This window comes from Neltuma alba, unplaced genomic scaffold (genome assembly GCF_004799145.2).
Source record: "Neltuma alba isolate B1F8T4 unplaced genomic scaffold, ASM479914v2 tig00005664_pilon, whole genome shotgun sequence".
Lineage (NCBI taxonomy): Eukaryota > Viridiplantae > Streptophyta > Magnoliopsida > Fabales > Fabaceae > Neltuma > Neltuma alba.
Window position 1 is genome coordinate 379,231 of NW_021634192.1, and position 19,788 is coordinate 399,018.

General features: G+C 33.8%; 1 protein-coding gene across 2 annotated transcripts; it reads left to right on the plus strand.

The window, feature by feature from the left end:
* The first annotated feature begins 742 nt into the window (after positions 1-742).
* On the plus strand, positions 743-18,541 carry LOC114748287 (calcium/calmodulin-regulated receptor-like kinase 2). Of its 2 annotated transcripts, none has more exons than XM_028936646.1 (8): positions 743-771; positions 14,433-14,825; positions 15,221-15,374; positions 15,586-15,712; positions 16,486-16,568; positions 16,642-16,713; positions 16,995-17,198; positions 18,054-18,541. In XM_028936646.1, exons 2-8 carry the CDS (start codon positions 14,500-14,502, stop codon positions 18,285-18,287), a joined length of 1,200 nt encoding a protein of 399 aa, XP_028792479.1. In that variant the 5' UTR covers positions 743-771; positions 14,433-14,499; the 3' UTR covers positions 18,288-18,541. The 2 variants fall into 2 exon arrangements, with proteins under 2 accessions (XP_028792479.1, XP_028792478.1); XM_028936645.1 differs by lacking the exon at positions 743-771 and adding an exon at positions 13,531-13,720.
* The last annotated feature ends 1,247 nt before the right edge of the window (positions 18,542-19,788 follow it).

A 19,788-nucleotide genomic window follows, 5' to 3' on the forward strand; every position in this document is an offset into this window, starting at 1 on the left:
TTTGGATATGTACACATGTGTGTGTTCGTATGGATTTTTCTAGCAACATGGTCATACTATCCATGATTATTTCACTTTTATCATTCTATATTATCAGATTTTTTTCTCTTTTATTACATGATCAAGGTTTAAGTGCAAGTTATGATGGCATTTTTTTGTTTCTAGTGATAAACATTGGATTGTTCTCTTACCGGCTGCGAGCTCAATTTATTTAATACTTAATTGGAAAAATGATAGAAATAAACCTGTTGAACTTTAAAAAAAATAAATAGGTTAATTTAATTAGTTTTATAATAATTTTGATTACTTCTATAATAATTTTGATAAATTAAAATTAATAATTCTGATTACTTCTATAATAATTTTGATAAATTAAAATTTATCAAAATTACTTATTTATCATTTTAAAATTTTGAAGTATTTTTTTCACTTTTCTTATTTAATTTAGCAGTTTTTTCTTCTCGGCGCAGGCATTCCTTTTGATTAAGGAATTGACCTGTTGAAGTATTATAACCCACACTTCAATTTATATTCCCCGAAATTCCCACTAAATCCAAGTGAATTTGTCGTTTATCATACTTTCAGCTCCGAAAGCCTCCTCCTCTGAGTCAGTCTTGTGTTCCCATGTTGACTCTTTCTTCAACTGGGTCGTTGCTGATTCTAGCACTGACTGATTAGAACCAAGGGCGAACTATACAATGGTCAATTTCAGAATCGGGGGCTCCAGAAAATCTTATTACTATGTAGGTGTTCTCGCGCCGATGACCTGTGGTAAGGTTTTGTTTTGGTTTTTTAGGGGGATAAAATGAAACCTTATGTAAAATTAAAAAACCAAAAATATACTTTAACTATTTGATTATTTTGTTTTGGATTTCGCTCGGTGCGGACGATGGGTTTGTTTTGTGGGTCCTTGCTTGTCCTGTTTGCCTTTTGTTGATTGAAGAGAAGTGACTTGATTAGGTGAATCGTGCTCAATGAAGAGACCTTTTTTTTCTGAACAGTATGGTATACCTAGGTACTGAGAATCATCTCCTCCTTCATAGGCCTATTCAACTAAATTATAAGAGTGATAACAAAATCACCACAATATTTCATTTTCTATTGAAAAATTTTCAAGTGTTTTAAGTTATCTTCCATAAGCTGCTGCTGTAATTTCTTGTGTAAATCATAAAGCAAAAATAAGTAGAGATATTTCACTATGTTTGGAAGCTTTTCCGCGGGTTGATAACCGGAAACACGTGATGCATAAATGTATGATGCTGATGGTTCATGTGCATTTCTTACTGAGTGTTCAATTTTGTCAGTACTAGCTGGTCAGTCAGTATTGGATTAACTTTGTGCCAACTTTTTGACAGCGAACCACTCTAGCATGACTCTCCTGCAAGATTATGTTGTAAATATTGTGTGTGGGTGTGTCAAAAGAATAGTTCTACATTACTTGGGATTACGGGGGTCTAGGTAATAAGTTATCTCGTACTACTAAAGGAGCTGAAAGGATAAGTAAGCTCGCATGCACAATAGGCTACCGGAGACAAATCCAGCAATTTCCCTTCACTCCTTATGCACGAGTCAAATGCGATACTGAGCACTTTATTGGAAATATCTATCTAAATTTTAATTTTAATTATAATTATGTCTCTTCAATATTTGTAACCGAAGATTTTATTCATTTTAAATTGTCATTAAACAAGTTAATTATGACTTGAAACTGCTCACTTAATTATGAATTAATTCTCATTAAGTGTGTTTAAATGTGCCCAATGGTATTGTGATTCGCAACCTATAAAAAGGGCATGAGACCGAAGTTCAAGGTGAACTGTAGTGCTCTGAATTTTCGGGCAACTCTCTTCCCTCCTCCAGTGTTTTGCTTTACTGAGTTCTTTTATCTTTTGCTGTTCTGCTCACCCTATTCTTACAGGAAGAAACCGTTTAATCCTGGGGAGTGCTGCTTCTTGCTTTGTCGGTAGTTGTGGAATAGCTCTTAAGGACAGTATCTGTAAGACACGACTCGGATTTATCATTTCTCTACAGGTGTTACCATCAATAGTATTTGTAGAACATTATAGAGAAGTCGAAAGATCTGTTGGATTTTGAAGAATTTAAGAGCTGCCGCCAACAATCTTAAGAGCTATTGCATCAATTATTTTCTCATTCATTGGCAGCAGAGTTATCGAATAGGGAGACCTCTAAGCTTTGTCCTAATTTGATTTGATAGTTTTATTTAAATAAGCATTTTCCTTCGATATGATGGGAAGTTTGAGTTATTCTCATGTTTGTTGTTTGTGCCTCATTTTAGGACATTATTTGAGATATCATAATAAAGAAATTGTCAAATAGGCTGCTCCTTGTCTCTCAGCAAGATGGAGATGACTTGAGGGTTAAGTTCTAACTCACATACCCAGGCACGACCACCCAGTGTGGTGATCGAAAGTGGTGGTAGATGTGAACCCGATAAAAGTATGTGTCGAGGCAGTGAATCCAATGGTGTTTATGAATGAAATTGAGTTATGGGGCACATTCTATGTATTTAGATGAGATATGGTGGTCAAGAACACCGAGTACCAAATATGTCTATTTGACCATATTCACTTAAGATCTTGTAGACACCGTATTGCAAGTGGAATCTCAGCGTAAATACCATAATATTGGTAGAAGTGCTTTAGAGAGAGACTCGTGACAAAAAAGACTTACCATTTTTCAGAGATAATGGACATGCATGTTGTTGGACGTGATCCGTCAGGATTACTTACCACTTATGCTTTTGGCCTACTCTCTGAGGTACGCATATGTCTGCACTAGAACTTGAACAAGGAATTGGTGGAGATATACAAAAGAAATTGTTTATGTGGCTTATATGTTTTTTTGGTTTTCTTTGCCAAGTATTATTTGCTGGTTGAGATTAAAAGGCATTTTTTGGGGGTTTTTAAATTACTATGTTATTGATTAAATTGCTATAATATCTATCAAAGAAATGAATGCCTATTATTTGGCACATGAATGATTTTGAGAAACGGAAAAATGTGCCGTTGGTTCCATGGATTGGTTTCATGAAATTGGCTTTATGAGTTTTCTTAAATACTAGATATATATTTATGAGTTTACTTTTGGTTTTCGTTATAAGCAAATGGCTTGCTTTATTAATGGGTCTTTTATTTCTTAGAAAGGAAAAGGATTTCATGAATGGAAAATTCGTGATGCATAAAATCATTTGCGATACAGTAATGAAAATGTTTATTTGAAGTTCGTATATTGGTTTCTAGTTGAGGCTTGATGTGTTAAATATATTAATTTGTAGTTACTGTGCTACAGTCGTATCATTGTGCGTGACAAATCCTGGAGAATATATTTAATATGTGAATGGACCATTTTATGGTCTATGCTCATGTTTATATGTTTTTTGTTGTCAGATATAGGATGATTATTAAAGTTTGGTTTGGGAAAAAACCTTTGAATTTAAAATTTCATGAAATTATAATGAAATTTTAATTATATGAAGTTTCATAACCTCCGTAGTTAAAAATTATTAATGCTGGAGGCTTTATAGCTTTTAATTAATGAGTATTCCATTGGTAAATTTAATCCCTTCCATCCGTTTGAGTCTTGGAGATTTTATTTTGGTTAATGAATATATATTCAATTGGTTTTAATAATTTATAGAACATAATTCATCATCATTATCTCGCTTAAATTCATCACTTTAATGTGACTACGGTGATTTTATGAGAATGCACCACCAGTCACCCTCTTTGCATATCCTCCAGCATATATGTGTGAAACTGTTTGTCACTTAAACACGTTTGGATGCGTTTCATGGGCTTTAATGTGATTGAGTCTTCATGATTTTTAAATATAATTAAATCTCAGGTATTAATAATCGAGGAAAACCAATGCAGATAAATGGTCTGACTGTTGAGGCGGTTTTGATACAGTGGCTTATAATGAGCATGATGCTAGCAATTATTTTGTGTTAATAATTAAAAAAAGGGCTCCATATTATTGAGATAAGCTCATGAAACCGTGCAGTATTTGTGAATGCTGGAAAAAAATGTATTTGTGGGAAAAATCCTAATTTAGTTAAAATAGGAGAATATATTGGTGTGAGATTCTAATTTAATTAGAATTATTATTAATGAGACATGGAGATAATCCTTCTACAAAAAAAATGAAATATTTGAAAGGGGGGGGTTGCCTAAAATGTGGGGCACCTAACCGAAAAAAAAAAAATTGTTGACTGAGAGCAAATTTTGTGAATTATATTTTGTGTTGCTTGAAACAAGCATTATGTGGGTGTGAAAATTTAATCATTTATCTAGCATGCAGCAATAAATGTGCTTTAATTTTCATAATATCATTATTTGTGAATAAATAATTTATCTTGTTATAAATATGCATGAGTATGCACAACTACTGTTAATATTGAATGTGGATATAAAATATTATCTACAATGTTTTGTTGCTTCAAAATTTAATATGAAAGCATGGGTGACATAAATGTGGTTTTAAGTGTTGAAATCATAAAGGAATAAGATTTTGAAAGAAATGTTTTAAAGCTTGGTTTTAAAAAACCAATATGTGAATATTCTTTATGATGCCAACACTTGTTTTGAGGTAGTTGTACAGCTCAATTTGTGTATGCACAAATTATTGAGAATCTGTTGCATTAAATTAACTTTGTGATGTAACTTTTGTTGTAAGGATGAACACATATTTAAATATGGAGTCCTATGAGGGAAATCAAATGTTCAAGGGGTACCATAAATGTTGATACCATGCATGGTGGATTCCCGTTGTATAGAGATATACAGATGTTACTTGAATTTCAAGTTATATGAGAAAATTCACTAGTGATTATTCACCTATAGCGGTGATTGAAGACTAAGCTGTTGAAAACTTCTTAGCAGATATATTGATGCAAAACCGACACTTAGTGTCGATGAATTGTGATTGCTAAAAGGCAATAACCATTATAAAGAGAACAATGATGTAAATACACACTGTTTGAGATACTATGTGAATAAGCTAGCTTAAAAATTGTAAAGCTATCTCAATTAATTTTGTGAGGTCAAAAGTAGACCTAGTGGATTCAATAACAAAACCCCAGGAAGGAACAAATTAGTCGAGGGGAATGGGACTAAAGCCACTTGAAATTGACGGCAATAGCAACCCAACCTTTGTGATTGGTGATCCCATAAAGAAGGTTTAATGGGTAAAAACAAGTCGTTTGTCAGTTCTGCTAGCACTAAAATAAATTATTGGTCTCTTCCTATGGCATGAGAAAGTGCTAGGATGCATTTTGGTGAGGCTGAGTGAAAGCTCTTAATGATTTCATAATCCTAAGGGATGATGTGCTCATTGTAGGTACATTTAATGAAATCACCTCTGCGAATGTGGAGTGGGGCCGCTCCTATGAGATTGTGGCAAAATCTCTAAAGCATTCGTTATGCACCAGGCACGAGCATGGCCGTCTTAACACGCAAAAACACCGTTAACAATGAAAATGTGGGGGTATAATCTGACTAATAATGCCTCTAGTATACACCCAAGAGATGTAAGTTCATAATCCATAGGACCACTGACATCTCTGTATACTAAGTGTTATTGATCTAGGTCTAGTTTATAGTCCAGAGGACCACTAGATACAATGGTTATATCCATGTGTGTAACTCTACTAAAGTTACTTCCTTTGACACATGTGGGGGATTGTTGTAAAGATGGTGTGTGGGTGTGTCAAAAGAAGAGTTCCACATTACTTGGGATTGTGGGAGTCCAGGTAATAAGTTATCTCGAACTACTAAAGGAGCTAAGAGGAGAAGTGAGCTCGTATGCACAATAGGCCACCGAAGACAAATCCAGCAATTTCCCTTCACCCCTTGTGCACGAGTCAAATGCGGTACTAGGCACTTTATTGGAAATATCTATCTAAATTTTAATTTTAATTTTAATTATGTCTCTTCAATGTTTGTAACCGAAGATTTTATTTATCTTAAATAGTTATTAAACAAGTTAATTATGACTTGAAACTGCTCATTTAATTATGAATTATTCTCATTAAGTGTGTTTAAATGTGCCCAATGGTATTGTGATCCACAACCTATAAAAAGGGCATGAGACCGAAGTTCAAGGTGAACTACCGTGCTTTAAGTTTTTAGGCAACTCTCTTCCCTCCTCTAGTGTTTTGCTTTATTGAGTTCTTTTATCTTTCGTTGTTCTGCTCACCCTGTTCTTACAGGAAGAATCCGTTTAATCTTGGGGAGTTCCGCTTCTTGCTTTGTCGGTAGTTGCGGAATAACTCTTAAGGACAGTATCTGTAAGACACGACTCGGATTTATCATTTCTGTCCAGGTGTTACCATCAACAGGATTTGTAGAACATTATAGAGGAACCGGAAGATCCGCTGGATTTTGAAGAATTTAAGAGCTACTGCCAACAGATTATTCCTTAGTTTAAATGTTAGGAGAGATGAAATGATGGTTTGTGGGACTGATTTGGTCGCCTTTGGGGTCTCTGCTAGTTTGGCCTTTGGAATTTGGATAGCGTGTCTCATATGTTTGGTCATTAATTAGTATAAGAATCACTTAATGAGGTTGGTGGTATTTCTATATGTTTATGGTCAAAAATCCAATCCCAGAATAAATGTCTGAGAGTCAACACAGTTAGCACCAGAATAGTCAGGGAAATGCTAACATGCATCCAATGATTAGTTAGATCCATAGCCAAGCATATATGCATGCCACTAACGTGCCAAAAAAGAGACTACCACTACAAAAATAATACTGCTAGTTCTAAATATAAGATTTAGTTGGCTGTCCTAATACTAAAAAAATTGACTTTCAAAAAAGTCATTACTGTAGCAACTGTGGCTGAAAACTTTTAGCAGCGACAAAATTAAACACTCAAGATGGTAAGAAATACAACATTTGTCACCACTAAAAGATACTCTTGACAGCGACCTTCTTGTCGCTGCTAAAAGAACTTTCAACGGCAACAGTCAATCACAGCTAAAAGTGACTTTCAGAAAGTGATGCCAAAAATAAATTGGCTTTACCAACGCCATGTCATTGCCAGCCATGTTATCACTAGCCACCTCAACATCATCGTTGGCCGCCTCCACAAGGTTGCCACGTCACCACTCTCATGCCACTATCACTCCTCCCTGGCACGTCACCATCCAAATATTTTCACCTTAAATATGTCTTTTTCAAGGTTCAAACTCATGACCACCTCATTTTGGATCCAATCTTCTTGCCGTTGAGTTGGATTAAATTTGTTTATTACTATTATAAAATAAAATTATTGCTATTATAAAGTCAGACTTTCAGCGGCGACACTTTTAGCGGCGACTCTAGAAAGTCACCGCTAAAAGTGAACCCTTCAGTGATGACATCAACACCAAAGGTCTTATATTCAACGGCGACAAAAAAAGTTACTGTAGAAAGTTGACTGTCACCGTTGATAGTTGTGACTTTTAGCAGCGACTTTTTAGTGTTGCCGCTAAAAGTTGTTGCTTTTTGTAGTGTAAATATAAGATCTCAATCTACTTTGTGTTCCAAATTTTTAATTTGTTCTAAAAAAATATCCCTCTTGATTGTAAGGTATTTCTATTCAAGTGTAGTTTCAATATATATAATTAAATAAACGTAATTTAAGGAAATTAAACACATTTGTTATAAAACTAAGTTAACTAATTTTTTTAATCTCTCTAAATTAATTATCTAGCTTTTATATTGATAAGCGGAGGAGGGAGTATTAAACAAGTTTCCAATTGTTCATTTGATATTCAAATGAATAAAACGGCACATGTTTCTCCTAATAATCACGTAGGGAAGTGGATATATGTGTGTTGTTTGCCCAATTCGTTCCAATTTTATGGAAGGGACGTCTTTGTCCTAATTCAATGCTTAATGATAACATCATGCACTCATTCAAAACATACGTCAATAATTGATATCAATTGAGCATAAATCAAATTAAAAAATTGTAGCGAGTAACTAAGTTGATAACATTAATTTTTGACCAAATAGAAAACAAATGAATTCTTACAAAAATACTAACTCCGTTCCGTTTTTTAATAGAAAAGTTAGTTTGACTTTTAATTTGATCAGAAATTTGATCCAACATTCAAATTTAGATCCTTAAGCTTAAAGTAGAGCAAGGCTCAAACTCAATGACACGGTCCCTCGCCCCACTGAGAAAGAAGATATAAATGATGGTGAAGAAAAGCCAGAATTTATAATTGATACTCATCCGGTCCTTAATATAAAATCTTTTTAACTAATTTGATTATATTAAGAAAGTTAGATAAGTTAGTTAATTATAAAAATTGTGACATATTTTTCTTAAAACACAATAATCATCTTCTTTAATATCCTCTTTCCCTCTTCTACTTGATTATGGTTGAAGGAGTATTCATAGGGACAATTGAGGAAAAAATTGATAAATATGAGAAATAGTTATTATATTTAAGACTAAAATCAACTTACCAATTACATCATATATTAAGGACATGACGAGTACTTAAAAAAATAAAAATATAAAGTCCACATGTATATAACAAAAAAAATTAAATTATATCATGCCTTTTAGCTAGATAAAAAGCCAGGGTCCCACATGTCACATGATATATGAAGACATTTGTTTTCTGTCATCTTTCTTTGATCAATCACACAACTTACAATCCCTCGTCTGTTTAATCCTATATATAAACACAATAAATTTGTATACTTAAAAGTCCATATGCATATAAACAAAAAAAAGGTAAATTATATCATGGATAAAAAGCTAGAGTCCCACGTCACATGATATATGAAGACACTTATTTTTTGTCATCTTCCTTTGATCAGTCTCCATCGCACAACTCACAATCCCTCTTCTGGTCACTCCTATGTATATAAGGCCAAGTCTCTGCGCACACACAGCAAACTAAGAAGCAAAGTGGTTAATAGCTTTTATATAAATATATATATATATATATATAATATCAGAGTGAAATCTGATCAGCACTTCTTCATCATCTATCGATGAAGAAATCAATGATCTCCAGGTTGCTCCTTTTTCTCGCGGTGATGTTGATGATCATATTACAGACCAACAAGGTTTTTGCAGATCATTCACTACAAAAAAATTGACTCTTTTGTCGCCGCTAAAAGTACAAAAGCCGCCACTGAAAGTTTTTTGCGGCGATAAGTCACCGCTAAAAAGTCGTTGCCGTAGCAACCATGGCTGAAAACTTTCAGTGACGACTAAAAAGGTCACCGCTAAAAGATACTTTCAGCGGCGACTTTTAGAAGTTTCGATGTCGCCGCTGAAAGACACTTTTGGCAGCGACATTCTTGTCGCCGCTAAAAGACTTTTCAGCAGTGACATTGTGTTTTCTGCGGTGACTTTTTTGTCGCTGCTGAAAGTAATGCCTAAGAAGAATTGACTTTACCAATCCACGTCATCACCGCCGGTGCCACATCACCGTCTCTGGCCGCCACGTCATCACTGTTGACCTCCACGTCATCGCCATCGGCGGCCACATCATCACCGCCGACCGCCACATCATCACTAGCCACCTCCACGTCATTGCCACATCACTCCTCCTCGCCACGTCATCGTCCAAATATTTTCACCTTAAATGTGTCTTCTTCCATATTCGAATTTGTGACCGCCTCCTTTCGTGTCCAATCTTCTTGCCGCAGCCAGATTGAATTTGTTTATTAATATTGTAAAATAAAATATATATTATTCTATTATACTTTCAGCGGCGACACTTTTGTCGCCACTGAAAGTCTTAGTTTTAGCAGCGAACTTTCAGCGGTGACAAAAAAAGTCGCCGCTAGAAGTCCACTTTCTGCGGCGACAAAAAAAGTCGCCGCTGAAGGTCCACTTTCAGCGGCGACACTTTTGTCGCCACTGAAAGTCTTAGTTTTAGCAGCGAACTTTCAGCGGTGACAAAAAAAGTCGCCGCTAGAAGTCCACTTTCTGCGGCGACAAAAAAAGTCGCCGCTGAAGGTCCACTTTCAGCGGCGACACTTTTGTTGCCGCTGAAAGTTTTGGTTTTAATAACAAACTTTTAGCGGCGACAAAAAAAGTCGCCGCTAAAAGTCCACTTTCGGCGGCGACAAAAAAAGTCGCCACTGAAGGTCCACTTTCAGCGGTGACACTTTTGTCACCGCTGAAAGTCTTGGTTTTAATAACGAACTTTCAGCGGCGACTAAAAAAGTCACCGCTAAAAGTCCACTTTCAGCGGCGACAAAAAAAGTCGCCGCTGAAGGTCCACTTTCAGTGGCGACTTTTTTTGTCGCCGCCGAAAGTCATCGCCTAAAGTCTGTTTTTTTGTAGTGATTCATGGCAAAATATTAATCATCATCAACAGGCCAAGCCACCAGGAGGGGACACAAGCGTCATTATCAACAACGTCAGCAACAACAAGAAGAAGAACATCAGTTTCGTGGAAGATCATATGGAGACGAGTTTGTTCGTAGGTTATCCTCTCATCACAGTCTCTCTGATGATGCCGGGAAAGACAGGCGGTTCCTGTGATCGTAATAAGCCAGCTATTTCTTGCCATCCAATCCAAGGTTATAGTAGCTGCCTTCCCAACAAAAATCCTCAGTCAACCCAGTCAACTACTCAAAATTGTGGCGATTATACCAGAGGAGGTTGCCATGGTCATTAATAAAATCTAGTTTACTGGTTTGAGTAAATTAGGAAATTTAGTTAAAGTTGGTTGTTTGTAATAAATAACTGTTATCTTTTCCAAAATGTCCTTACTACTTAAGTGTCATTGGATGAAACATTTATTATGTACAATTACTACAAAAACTATATTAGAAAAATGAATAAATATAAAAGATAAAATGGATTGGAATTTTATATTTAGAACCAAATTAAAAGTTAAACAAGCTTTTGTATTAAGGATTAAAGGCAGCACTTTAATTTTGATCTTGTGCTTCATGTTTTGTTTGCTGAATTGCTAGTACCCGGGTCTAAGAATTCCAATGTGCTTTTTTTCTTATGTTTTTTTTTTTCTTTTGTAATGTCCAAAGTCCAAACTTCTCAGATATTTTAGTAGATTCTAGATAAAATAAGTGACATTTTGATATCTTACAGTTACAAAATAGTGCTGTTATGAATTTCTTAATGATTTTTTTAAAGAAAAATATTTTAAAAATCTGCATTTTTTTATTCATTTTCTTTGAAAAATCATAAAATAAAATTCAAAATTGTACCATTTCGTTATTACAAAATATCAAAATGCCACACATTTTATCTATAAAAATGAAAAGGAAAATGGAAAAAAAATTGAAAAGTTAGAATATTACGAATGACATTAGAAAGCATATTAAAGAGAAAGGCACGCTAGAAGCGAGCAAGGTTTGTAGGGCGTATTATCAAAACCAAAAAAAAAAAAAACACACACACACACACATGTATGTATCCTTAATCCTCTTCTTCATTTCACTTTTATATCTTTTTTCTACATATATAATATGTTTTAAGTGACGTATCTGTGCTTTTTATTATGACTTTGAGGTACTGTGTAACTGGAATCCGTTATATGTAAAACATGTTGAAATATATATACCCGTGGTCTGTGGTTTAATTAGGTGAAAGACGCTCAATTTTCTTCAAGCGAAATTGCGGATTCTAGGCATGTGTGTATAATAAATGAGCGTTACCATAATTCGCAATGTTCCAAACTAGTGCTACCAATATATACTCGTCATAGTTGTATTTAAAAATGCTCATTGTATAGCATTTCATCTCTAAAATAAGATTTAGTTTGCTTCGGTAGCATTTGATTTTTATTGGTACGTGTTTGATTGGCTTAACTTGGTAAAAAATTAATGAACTTACCAAGTTTCCTGAACCATTCGTAAGTATAACTATGCTCGCAACTAAAGAGCTAGTTGATATAATTTTATATACTAAAACAATGCAAAAATAGTAAATGTGGCAAGTCATCCTACGAGTTCCCCAACAATGCATATATGCAGGCTATACTTGAAATGATTAATACTATCTAATTCTTAATATAGAACCTAATTGTTGAGTTGATTTTGGTCTTAAATATAAGACTTATTTTACATTTTTATCATTTTTTTCTAAATTATCCCTATGGATACTCCCTCAACTATAATCAAGTAGAAGATAGAGAGAGGATATTAAGAAAGATAATTATCATGTTTTAGGAGTATTTATACTCCTCCAGTCCTTAATGTAAAACCTATTTAATTGATTAGATTAAGGAGTTAGGTAAGTTAGTTAATTATAAGAAATATGACATATTTTTTCTAAAACACGATAATCATCTTTCTTAATATCATCTCTCCCTCTTCTACTTAATTATGGCTGAGGGAGTATCAATAAGAGTAATTTAAGAAAAATTGATAAAGATAAAAAAAAGTCTTATATTTAGAACCAAAATCAACTCAATAATTAGATCTTATATTAAGGACCGGAGGAGTATATATAGAAATAGACAAGGGGGAATGGAAGACTAGAAGTCTCTATTAATTATTATTTGTGAATACCCAGGGATATATTCGGCTTCTGATTCTCCTGATCGGAATAAGCACAAGTTATTTGTCTCCATGTTTAGCAACTTTTCATTTTTTTAATAAAAAAAATATACATGATTTCAATTCTGTATTTTTACTTAATCTTCCATTTCGTTTTCTAAAATTTATAATTTCTCCAACTTTTTTAAAATTTTATAATTGACTCCTTCTAATCTATTAAATTTGTTAATTTTTATATTAACATGTTATGATTATTTGTTGAATTTTCTAATCATGATTAACTATATAATAATATAAATATAATTTATGACATAAGATAAATTATAAATATTAACGCTAAATTAACTCTCAGATGCAATTAAAATATTAATAAAATGATAAATATTTAACTGCAAAAAATAAATTAGACATCAAAATATAATTTTTGTTTTTGTCTTATTTTAATTAATTACATTATATGATTGTAATTTATAAATAACATGACATGCATACATTGATATGTTTTCCTCTCGAGCGACAAACATGGTCATACTGCTACTACCCGTGATTATTTCACTTTTATCATTCTATATTATCAGATTTTTTTTCTCTTTTATTACATGATCAAGTTTAGGTGCAAGTTATGATGGTATTTTTTTTTTTTTTTGTTTCTAGTGATAAGCATTGGATTGTTCTCTTACCGGCTGCGAGCTTAATTTATTCAATACTTAATTGGAAAAACGACAGAAATATACCCGTTAAATTTAAAAAAATAAATATGTTAATTTGACTATTTTTTTATAATAATTTTGATTACTTTTATAATAATTTTGGTAAATTAAAATCGATCAAAATTACTTATTTATTATTTCAAAATTTATAGTCTTTTTCTGTGTCTTTTCTTATTTAATTTAGCACTTTTTCTTCTGGGCGAAGGCATTCCTTTTGATTAAGGAATTGAGCTATTGAAGTATCAAGCCCGCACTTCAATTTATATTCCCCGAAATTCCCAATAATCCGAGTGAATTTGTCGTTTATCGTACTTTCCGCTCCGAAAGCCTCCTCCTCTGAGTCAGTCTTGTGCTCCAATACTGTCTCTTTCTTCAACTGGGTCGTTGCTTATTCTAGCATTGACTGAGTAGAACTAAGGGCGAACCATACAATGGTCAATTTCAGAATCGGGGGCTCCGGAAAATCTGATTACTGTTTAGGTGTTCTCGCGCCGATGACCTGTGGTAAGGGTTTTCTTTTGTTTTTTTTTTTTTGGGGGGGGGGGTTGCAAGGTTTGTTGTTCTCCGTGTGCTTTTGTTGGGTCTGATGGATGTTACTGGTTCTTGATTTTGTTTGTTTTGCTTTTGATTTCGCTTGGTGCTGATGATGGGTTTGTTTTGGGGGTCCTTGCTTGTCCTGTTTGCCTTTTGTTTATTGAAGAGAACTGACTTGATTGGGTGAATCATATTCAATGAAGAGACCTTTTTTCTTTTTGAACAGTATTATATACCTGGATATTGAGAATTATCTCCTCCTTCATAGGCCTATTCAATTAATCTCTAGGTCCTAGAATATCTCCCTCGTGATGGTTTGAGTTAATCCATCTGGCAGTTTGAAGTCTTTTTGGTATGTGAATAACTGAATAACAAATGGATAAATTATAAGAGTGATAACAAAATGACCGCAATATTTCAGTTTCTATCCACAGATTTTCAAGTGTTTTAACTTCCTAAAGCTGCTGCTGTAATTTCTTATGTAAATCATAAAGCAAAAATAAGTAGAGTTATTTCACTGTGTTTGGAAGCTTTTCCTTGTGTTGATAACTGGAAACACCTGATGCATAACTGTATAATGCTTAATGGTTCATGTGCTTTTCTTACCACCTTGAGCGTTCAATTTTGTCTGTACTAGCTGGGCAGTCAGTATTGGATTAACTTTGTGCCAACTTTTTGACAGTGAACCACTCTAGCGTGACTCTTCTGCAAGATTATTCCATTGTTTGAATGTCAGGAGAGATGAAATAATGGTTCGTCAAACTGATTTAGTCGCCTTTGGGGTCTCTGCTGGTTTGGCCTTTGGAATTTTGATAGCTTGTCTCATATGTTTGGTCATTAATTGGTATAAGAAGCGCGCTCATCTTAGACGGTGTGCAAATGAGCGCAGTCTAACAACACTTCCAATACGCACAAATGGATTAGAAACCAGCACCGACTTTAGTGCTTCTCTTTCTAGTTCCATAGCTGCTCCAGTGTCAGAAAATCTTCAGAAAGATTCCCATTTCTCTTGGTGGAAACGTCCAAATAAAGATCAGTTTACATCCTCATCAGGCATTCTTAGATACTCATTCAAGTATGTATATTTCATTTATGAGCACTAAATCTAATCCCTCTTTCTGTAATCTCTCATTTTGTTGGTAAGTAGATTTGTTAAAATCGTTAATCATGTTGCTGGCACTACAAAATGTCCTGAAGTTGATAACTAACATATAAAAGGAAGCATATATAGTTAATAATATCAAAATACGTAGAATTCTTTTATATGTGGAATTGATAAGTCTGTGTTGTCTTCATATAAGCTTCTTAATATTTTATGGCACCACGCACTTTGCTATGTTGGTTTACATTGCAAATTATTTTTTTTTTCAAAAAAAAAAAAAAAAAGATGTAGAGTAGGGCAAGGAATTATTGCTTATGGACGAATTTTTTTTGTAATGATATATTTAAAAGTAAACTTCCCCCATTCAGAGAAATTCAAAAGGCAACACTAAATTTCACAACTATCTTGGGACAAGGATCATTTGGCACAGTTCATAAAGCAACAATGGCAACTGGCGAGGTGGTAGCTGTGAAGGTTCTTGGTTCTGATTCCAAACAAGGGGAGAAAGAATTCCAAACAGAGGTATGAACAAAAGCTTCTGGACATTACTGTTTCTTTTCTTTTCATGTGTTGGAAAGAAACTTCCTTAATTATCTTAGGAGGCCACTGTCGCTTGATTTTGTTAGGACTGGTGCAGTTAGTTTTTGTTTCAGCATGTCAAGGATGCTAAATTGGAACTGGTCACAATTTAAGCTTGTTGGATTTTTCATGAACCAATAAGATGTTATTGCAGGTACTTTTGCTAGGAAGACTGCATCATCGGAATCTTGTAAATTTGTTAGGATATTGTGTAGATAAAGGACAACGTATCTTGATTTATGAGTTCATGGGCAATGGAAGTCTAGAAAGGCTTATACATGGTGAGTAGAAGCTCTATTTCATGTTCATCTTGAGCTATTTATTTTATCTTCCCCTTTCTATCTGTGAAGAATAAATAATCTGGCATTGTTGTGAGATCAGTGAGACAAATGATTTTTGTATGGCTTGAATACATTTTCAAACTAAGCTGCAACACAGCAAGCCCCAAAAATAAGGGAAAATGATCTGCAAAAGAATAACTATAATTAGTGACTATAACTCCTGTTTTGATGAGTTAATAGATAGGAATTCTTTCCTTCTTTTTTTTTCATGAATAAGTTGAAAAATATATTTTAACATTTTTCTATGTTGTAGATTTTTTTTTTTTTTTTTAACAAAACAATTGAAGTACAAGATATCTTGAATATAGTCACGCAATGATTATTAGGTACTACCTCCGGTCCTTAATATAAGAGTTAGTTCACTAATTTGAATAGATTAAGGAAACTAGTTAAGTTAGTTACTTATAATAAATATATGTTGTCTTTTCTGAAGTATCCTTGCTAATCAATTATGTTGGTTAGAGTTATCATTATTATAAGGATTACCTTGGGAAAAAATAGATAAATATGAGAAGTAAAGTGGATTGGAATCTTATATTTAAGACCAAAATAAAAGTCATACAAGCTCTTATATTAAGGATTGTAAGTAGTATATAATTGATTTTCCTCCTTTTCCTCTGTCTAAGACGAACAAGCGTAGAAGTTTTCTCTGATTTCTTTTACAGATGTTAAATTGTCTCTAAGGTGAAAAGTTCATACTTACATGCATCTAGGTGAAGAGAAGGTTTTAAGTTGGGATGAAAGGCTGCAAATTTCTGCTGATATTTCACATGGAATTGAATACCTTCATGAAGGAGTATGTTCACTGCTATCTGTTACGTTATGCTATTTGAAAATGCATTTGGTTAATATGAAAATGCATGGAACAGGCAGTCCCACCCGTCATACACCGTGATTTGAAATCTGCCAATATATTGTTAGATCACTCAATGCGGGCTAAGGTAAGCTTGTTGAATTCTTTCTGATACAACAGATTGCCAATGTATTTTCTTAAATTACTGTGTGAGATCAACTCAAGCGAAAAATCTTTTGAAATGTAATTTCTGTCGCTCTCCAAATGGATTGCACACACAGACACGTTGACTTTTATGAATGTAAGGCATTTGAAATGCTCTTTATCTCTTGAGCCAGTTCAAGCACAGTATTGTATGAGATCTACTTTCTAATTTTCAGATGAGTTTACATGTTAATTATCTTCAAATTGCTGATATTCATTATTCAGGTGGCTGATTTTGGGCTTTCGAAGGAGGAAATCTTTGATGGGCGAACTTCTGGCTTGAAAGGTACACATGGCTACATGGACCCGTCATACATTTCCACTAACAAGTTCACAATGAAAAGTGACATTTACAGTCTGGGTATCATCATTTTTGAGCTCATCACTGCCATTCACCCTCAACAGAATTTGATGGAATACATTAACCTTGTAAGCTACCCTCCCTTTCGAAAATTTTAAGATTGATTATGGCACTTCCTTTGTTCTACACCCTTTCGACCTTGTATTTTCTTCTAATGGTCTTTGTCTTGGTGGAAACTGTTTTTTCTCTGAGAGTATTTTCTAGAATTGGATGCAAATCCCCTAAGTTGGCACAATTGGCATTTTGACTACAAGGGTGCAGTCAAGCCATATTAATTGAACGGTTAATATTTTCAGAAATGGTCCCTTTTTTTTTTCACATCAATTTTCTTGACCTTCATTCACAACAATATTTTCCATCAGTTGGCCAAAAATGGTGACTTGTACCACTACTAAATCCCTGATCAGTTTCAATTTTGTTTCTTGCATATTAGTTCTTTTAAATCAGTCCTCAAATTATCTAAAATACATGCAATGTTGAGCTTTGTCTTTTCCGCATCAACAAATTAAAACATTGTTGAGTTGGTGTTAACAATTTTTGGTGACCCAGCAATGGACACTGCAATCCATAGATGTCCAACACAATAGTATGTTAAATTATCAGTATGACCAATCATTATAAAATGTAAAATCTTAAAATCTATATAGGAAGCTGTGTTTCTCACAAGCCACGCTTAAACATTGAGATTTCATTGCTGGAACTCCTAGTAATGCACAGGGACTCTGCCTAGTTTGTTATAAATCTTTGGATAGAAATACAACAATGTATCAATATTGTAAGAGCTTTAATGATTCAGATATGGGAGGCAAGATTGACAATGCACCTAACTAGAAGGGAATCAAATCAGGGTTTTCGACAAACAGAACACTCAGGATTGAAATAAGCAAACCCTGTATTCACTTTGTTTTTTGTTTTCATTGAAGGCTGCAATGGATCATGATGGTGTAGATGGAATAATTGACAAGAAACTGGTGGGAAAATGCAACATTGAAGAAGTGAGGAAGCTTGCTAAGATTGGACACAAGTGCCTGCACAAATCACCAAGGAAGCGTCCTTCAATTGGTGAGGTTTCACAGGCTATATCCAGCATAAGACAGAGACGCCTTTTAAAAGAAAGACCATGTCACTTGCTAGCTCTAGCTTTTCGAGAGCTTTGAGCCGAATTGAGGATCAACAGGTTGAGTTAAGTAGGATAGCCACCATGGCCCACTAGTCGAATGGGTGTGAACACAGATAGAAAGGAACAAACGGTGATGGTCTTAGTAGAATGGATTATAATTGCTTAAACACAGGGTTTAAGGTCTCGTATTTGAATTTGTGACTACAAAGAAAACAAAAACATTTCTAAGAGTTATTTTCAGTTGGGTTTGATAATGTTAAAATCTATTTTAATAAAGAGATATTAAGGGCTTGTTTGGTTTCTTGTTTTGAAAACAAATTTTTGCTTTTAAAAATAGAAAAACAAAAAAACTTGTTTGGTAATTTGTTTTTACTTGATTGTTTTAAAAAACCAAAAACAGTAACATGTTTTTAAAAACAAAAAAACCAAAACAACTTTTACATACTGCTTTTTTCTTGTTTTTGTGTTTTTTTATTTTTTGTTTTGAAAAATTTTAAGAAATCTTCTTCTATTCTCACTTGCTATCTACTACTTATCATTACCAGCGACAACTATCACCTAATTGTCATTTACCTTTTGTGGTTTTCTATTTTTTTTTTCAAACATGATTTTTTTAAAATTATTATCTAAACAAATTCTTTTGTTTTTTGTTTTCAAAACTTGTTCTGAAAAACAATTTTATAAAATTGTTTTGAGAACAAGAAAACAAAGAACAAAAACAAATAGGCCCTAAATAACTATGTCAAGACCCAAAAAAAATAAAAAAGAAGTCAAAGCAAGCTTCTTGTGTAAATGTATGGAGTTTAAAAAGTGAATTTTGATAATACTCAACTGAAGAGAACATACTAATATTTTAAGACAAACACACACTATAGGTTTGAACCTGTGAGCTCTCTTCCAAAGGGATGGTTGTTAGAGCCAAAGGTCTTTGATGTGTATTCTTCGTAATTAATGAAAGATTTTTATCATTTTTTATGTTATTAAGAATTGGATTCACATTTTTATTCGCCACAAGTCCATATTCAGTACCGTGAACAAAACGATGAGTATATAACATAAAACTTGAACTAACAAGATAAGAGGCTACCCAACCCGATTGTGCCAACTCCATAGCTTTAAACAGACACACACACACATAAATATATCAACAAAAGATAAAACTCTAACCAACGGGGGTGGGATCCAACCAAGAAAGATAGTCTCTCACAATGTGATGAATCACGATGCGATTTCTTACTATGAGAGATACTCACATTTAATCTTCAACGGTGTCTTGAACATGATTGTCTTTAATAAAAAGATGCATATGTAAAGCAAAAAAGAAAAAAATAGAAAGAGAAAGGGAAGTAGAGAGAGGGAAGTCTAACTAAGGTGGCAAACAAATGTTCGAATTTACCATTAAGAGAGGTTCTCACATTTAGAGCATGACAATGCCTCGAATAGGATTGTCGACAATATAAGGATACCTATATAAAGCAAAAAAAAAAAAAACAAAGAGGGAGACAGAGAAAGCCTAACCAAGGTGGCAAATAAAGGTT

Bases quoted from the DNA above. Each gene is read 5' to 3' on its own strand.
- LOC114748287 (XM_028936646.1), top strand. From the start codon at position 14,500: ATGGTTCGTCAAACTGATTTAGTCGCCTTTGGGGTCTCTGCTGGTTTG. The intron at 15,713-16,485 runs GTGAGTAGAAGC...ACATGCATCTAG, and splicing joins TCTAGAAAGGCTTATACATG to GTGAAGAGAAGGTTTTAAGT. The intron at 17,199-18,053 runs GTAAGCTACCCT...TTTTCATTGAAG, and splicing joins TGATGGAATACATTAACCTT to GCTGCAATGGATCATGATGG.